Source organism: Chaetura pelagica, unplaced genomic scaffold (genome assembly GCF_000747805.2).
Source record: "Chaetura pelagica isolate M959 unplaced genomic scaffold, ChaPel_1.0 scaffold2136, whole genome shotgun sequence".
Taxonomy (NCBI): Eukaryota; Metazoa; Chordata; class Aves; order Apodiformes; family Apodidae; genus Chaetura; species Chaetura pelagica.
In genome coordinates this window covers 6269-11674 of record NW_009953785.1, presented here as the reverse complement: position 1 = coordinate 11674, position 5406 = coordinate 6269, and the positions used below count along the sequence as shown (strand labels likewise).

Below are 5406 nucleotides of genomic sequence, written 5' to 3'. Positions count from 1 at the left end.
AGGTGAGAAGATCCCACCTGAGAACATCCCCAGGTGAGAACGCTCCCCAGGTGAGAAGATCCCACTTGAGACCACCCCACCTGAGAAGATCCCACCTGAGAAGATCCCAGGTGAGAACATCCCACCTGAGAACATCCCAGGTGAGAAGATCCCACCTGAGAACATCCTCAGGTGAGAAGATTCCCCAGGTGAGAAAATTCCTAGGTGAGAAGATCCCACCTGAGAACATCCCCAGGTGAGAACGCTCCCCAGGTGAGAAGATCCCACTTGAGACCACCCCACCTGAGAAGATCCCACCTGAGAAGATCCCAGGTGAGAACATCCCACCTGAGAACATCCCAGGTGAGAAGATCCCACCTGAGAACATCCTCAGGTGAGAAGATTCCCCAGGTGAGAAAATTCCTAGGTGAGAAGATCCCACCTGAGAACATCCCCAGGTGAGAACGCTCCCCAGGTGAGAAGATCCCACTTGAGACCACCCCACCTGAGAAGATCCCACCTGAGAAGATCCCAGGTGAGAACATCCCACCTGAGAACATCCCAGGTGAGAAGATCCCACCTGAGAACATCCTCAGGTGAGAAGATTCCCCAGGTGAGAAAATTCCTAGGTGAGAAGATCCCACCTGAGAACATCCCCAGGTGAGAACGCTCCCCAGGTGAGAAGATCCCACTTGAGACCACCCCACCTGAGAAGATCCCACCTGAGAAGATCCCAGGTGAGAACATCCCACCTGAGAACATCCCAGGTGAGAAGATCCCACCTGAGAACATCCTCAGGTGAGAAGATTCCCCAGGTGAGAAAATTCCTAGGTGAGAAGATCCCACCTGAGAACATCCCCAGGTGAGAACGCTCCCCAGGTGAGAAGATCCCACTTGAGACCACCCCACCTGAGAAGATCCCACCTGAGAAGATCCCAGGTGAGAACATCCCACCTGAGAACATCCCAGGTGAGAAGATCCCACCTGAGAACATCCTCAGGTGAGAAGATTCCCCAGGTGAGAAAATTCCTAGGTGAGAAGATCCCACCTGAGAACATCCTCAGGTGAGAAGATTCCCCAGGTGAGAAGATCCCAGGTGAGAACATCCCACCTGAGAACATCCCAGGTGAGAAGATCCCACCTGAGAACATCCTCAGGTGAGAAGATTCCCCAGGTGAGAAAATTCCTAGGTGAGAAGATCCCACCTGAGAACATCCTCAGGTGAGAAGATTCCCCAGGTGAGAAAATTCCTAGGTGAGAACATCCCACCTGAGAACATCCCAGGTGAGAAGATCCCACCTGAGAACATCCTCAGGTGAGAAGATTCCCCAGGTGAGAAAATTCCTAGGTGAGAAGATCCCACCTGAGAACATCCCCAGGTGAGAACGCTCCCCAGGTGAGAAGATCCCACTTGAGACCACCCCAGGTGAGAAGATCCCCAGGTGAGAAGATCCCACCTGAGAAGATCCCACCTGAGAAGATCCCACCTGAGAAGATCCCACCTGAGAAGATCCCAAGGTGAGAACATCCCACCTGAGAACCCCAGAAAACCCCCCCCCCGAAAAACCCCCCCCCCCCAACCCCCCCACAGCTCAGGCTGCCCTGGAGCAGGTTTTCAGATCCTATTCACCCTCTCAGCCCGGGATTTGTGCTGCCCCTCCAGGGCTGTGAGGTAGGGAGGTTTAAGGGGACAACAAAGTGCCCGAGTGGCCCCAGCCCCAAACCAGGGCCCTGGCTGGGCAGGCAGGGCACAGTCCTGCAGCTCCTGCACTCCTGGGGGCCTCGGGTGTCCCCAGGTGGCAAATCCTGCCCCCCTGGGCAGCAGGTGAGGGAGAAGCAGAGGCAGGACAGGACAACCTGCACACGGGGCCTTGGAACACCCAGAGGCAGCTCAGGAGCTCAGCACAGAGCTGAGGAGGAAACAGGAGCTCAACATGGTTAAACTGGGCTCCTAGAACCCAGTTCTATGGGGTTTGAGTTGGAAAGGACCTTAAAGATCATCCAGTCCCACCCCCTGCATGGGCAGGGACACCTCCCACCAGCCCAGGCTGCTCCAAGCCCCATCCAACCTGCCCTTCAACACTGCCAGGGATGGGGCAGCCACAGCTTCCCTGGGCAACCTGGGCCAGGCTCTCACCACCCTCACACTCCACAATTCCCTCCTCATGTCTCACCTCAATCTCCCTCTGCCACTTTTCATCCATCCCCCCTTGTCCTCTCCCTCCCTGCCCTTGTCCCAAGTCCCTCCCCAGCTTTCCTGGAGCCCCTTCAGGCCCTGGAAGCTGCTCTAAGGTCTCCCTGGAGCCTTCTCTTCTCCAGGCTGAACCCCCAACGCTCCCAGCCTGGCTCCAGAGCAGAGCTGCTCCAGCCCTGGGATCATCTCCATGTTTTCAGCAGATCCACGTGTTTCCTGCTGGGAACCTCAGATCTGGACACAGCTCTTTAAGTGCAGTCACACCAGAACAGAGGAGAACCCTTCTCCCTCAACCTGTGGGCCAGGCTTTCTGCTGGAGGCAGCCCAGGGTGGCTTTCTGGGCTGCAACCAGACCTTGCCAGCTCATGATCAGCCCATGGATCCACCTGCCCAGCTCAGGAGGCAAAGGTTTGTCCCAGGCAGCTCAGCAGCCCCAGGGCCAGGAGGGTGGTTCCCACCCCAGGGCTTAGATCCCATCACTGCCTTTGAACCAAAGGTGAGTCACTCCCCTCTCCAGAGCTTTATTTGGCTCATCTGGAGCTCACCCTGGGAGTTTCCAGCCTTTGGAGCTACAGAGGGAAGGGGCAGCACTTCCCAGATCTGCTGCCACCCCAGGAGAGAAAGCAAATTGCTCTGCCCACTCACCATCAGCATCTTCAGATCTGCCCGCTCTGCTGGGTTCTTAATTAAGCTGAAATGAGAAAGAAACAAACCAAAGCTGAGACATTTTCTTCTGGGGAAACCAGGTGATGTGGTTGGAGGGGCCTCCAGCTTCACTGAGAAGCCACTGGGTGTCCTGGGCTGCTTTCCCCAGGAACCTGGCAGGATGGAAACAGCTCCAAAAGCACCATCCCCAACAGCCCCCCCAGGGAGGGGCTGCAGGATCCACCTCTCCTAGACCCTGTGGATGAACCTGCACCCTTCCAAGGGTGACTCCTTGGTGGAAATCAAGGTCCTTTTGGTCACATTCAACCTCTGTGATTGAACAGAAGCTTCAGCAGCACCTGAAGGTGCCACCCCCAGCACCACAGCAGGTCTGGAAGGGGATGGTGTGTTGGGGTGCAAGGCTTGGGGGTGACTCACAAGCCCAGCAATCTGCTCCACCATCCCCCCCACCCCTGCCAGGCTCATCTTTAGAAGGTGTTGGGACCCTGCTGAGCATCCCCACCAAGAAACTGTTTTTATTCCAAGCCTTCCCAAGGCAGGAGCTGCCCAGGGCAGGATCAAACTGCAGGCAGGGAGAGATCACCCCTAGAAGGTGGAGAATATGGTGCTCTCCCAGGGAGCATTTTGGGTGGAGCAGCCAGGGTGCACCACACAGGCCTCCCACCTCCAGCTGGGAGATGAAATCCTTACCATTTATTTACAAACTCCTGGAAATCTTGGGTGAAAACTCCGTTGGGCAGCTTGGGAGGTGGCTGAGGAGAGAAAGGAGAAGGGTTTTCTGCATCACTTGGGTGTTCAGGGGGGTAAAACACAAAGTGGCACTGACTTCAGGAGCTGCAGAGAAGCTGTGCTCTCCAGCTCTCCTCCTCTTCCTCCTCCTCCTCCAAGCTGCCCTTTACAGGCTGGAAATTGCTCCCTGCCATTTCCCAGGGAACTGCCCCTCTCCCTGCTTGGGGGGACCCAAAAGCTGGGAAACCCCAATTCTGGATCCAACCCCAGAGATCCCAGCTCTGGCAACACCTGTGGTGGATGAAAACAACAATTAGGGGCCAACTCCTCCCCCCTTTGAAGGGGAAAAGTTGTTCTTTCCACTTGCTGGTGGGGTGGACCCTGCCCTGCAAGGCTGGTAGGACATTGCAGGTTGGGATTTTAGGACTGGTCACCCTCATCCAAAGGGTTTCATGTGAGGGAACCTGCAGGACCTCAGCACCTGCACAGAGGGAGGGCTCAGGCCCTGCTGGATGGGGAGGAGCAGGTTTGAAATGGCTGCTTGCAGAGGGAGAAGGTCACTCCAACCACCAGCTCCCCTCTCTCAAGGTTATGATGAACTTCTCCCCAAGCCAGAGATGCTTTTGTGATGGAGAACAGATGGGAAGAGGGAACAGAGGAGGAGGGAAGGATATCAGTGCATCAAACAAGCACAGGTTTTGGAGCCTGAGTCAGCAGAGCAGACACCAGACTGGGGCACCTCAGGGAAGCCCAACTAAAGCCCAAGCAGAAATACCCACCTCATTAACTATATAATCCAGCAGCTCAAAGATGGCCATGGCTGGTCGACTGTCCATCCCGTGGCCTGCATGGTGGAGATGACAAAACCAGGGGTGAGAAGCTGCTGGGGGACAGAGAGGGACCTGAAAAACATGTGTGCTGTGGGGGGAACCTGTGCTGGGAGAGGCAGAGGAACCCACCTAAGAACCCACCTGGGACCTGACCCACAGTTCAGCAAAAAACAAGCAGCAGAAAACCAAAAGGCATTGCCAAATGTGGGGTTTCTCTCACTGTGCCCACAGCCCAGGTTTCTCTCCTAGCTTGGAGCATTTGGAGAGCAGCAGAGCATCTGCTGGGGGAGGCTGGCAGCACTTGGAGAGCCTTCTGCTTCCAAGCAGAGCTTCCTTCCAACCCTCGTGCTGGTTTGGTGCTTCTAGGAGAGCAAAGCTCTTCCCAAAAAAGCTGCCTCCAGATGGAAGGAACCTGTTGGCAGCACGAGCAAAGCCTGAGCAGCAGGAGCTGGGACATCAAAGCATCTCCTCCACCAAGGGTGCACATCCTGAGATCCTGCACTGGCCCCAGCACAGGAGGCCTTCCTGTGTGGCTTCAGCCTTCTCCTGGGACACAGGCAGGTGGAGTGAGCTCTTAAAAAAGGTGACCAGACCCTGGTCAGCACCCTGAGAGCCACCTCCTCACCTCCTCCTGCAAGCCCAGACTCCTGCTTGCCTGTTAGGAATGACAAACCTCAGAGGCAGAGTGGGTTCTGCTGGAGCATCCCTGGAGCTCCCACTGGAACATCCCGACTGGAACATCCCTGGGGCTCCTACTGGAGCATCCTTGGGGCTCCTACTGGACCAGTCCTACTGGACCAGCCCTGGGGCTCCTACTGGACCAGCCCTACTGGACCAGCCCTGGGGCTCCTACTGGACCAGCCCTACTGGACCAGCCCTACTGGCCCTGGGGCTCCTACTGGACCAGCCCTGGGGCTCCTACTGGACCAGCCCTGGGGCTCCTACTGGACCAGCCCTGGGGCTCCTACTGGACCAGCCCTGGGGCTCCTACTGGACACGCCCTAGTGC

The 5406-nt window shown here is 56.5% G+C and overlaps 1 protein-coding gene across 1 annotated transcript in view; it reads right to left on the bottom strand.

The window, feature by feature from the left end:
• Positions 1–1132: 1132 nt before the first annotated feature.
• The window catches only part of LOC104391569 (dual specificity mitogen-activated protein kinase kinase 2-like), a gene marked incomplete at its 5' end in the record, with an annotated part of 10463 nt that continues 6189 nt past the window's right edge, over positions 1133–5406 (bottom strand). The window contains 4 exons of the mRNA XM_010000889.1: positions 1133–1165; positions 2819–2864; positions 3530–3591; positions 4348–4412. Coding sequence (XP_009999191.1) covers positions 1133–1165; positions 2819–2864; positions 3530–3591; positions 4348–4412 — 206 coding nt within the window. The remainder of the gene's footprint in view (positions 1166–2818; positions 2865–3529; positions 3592–4347; positions 4413–5406) is intronic.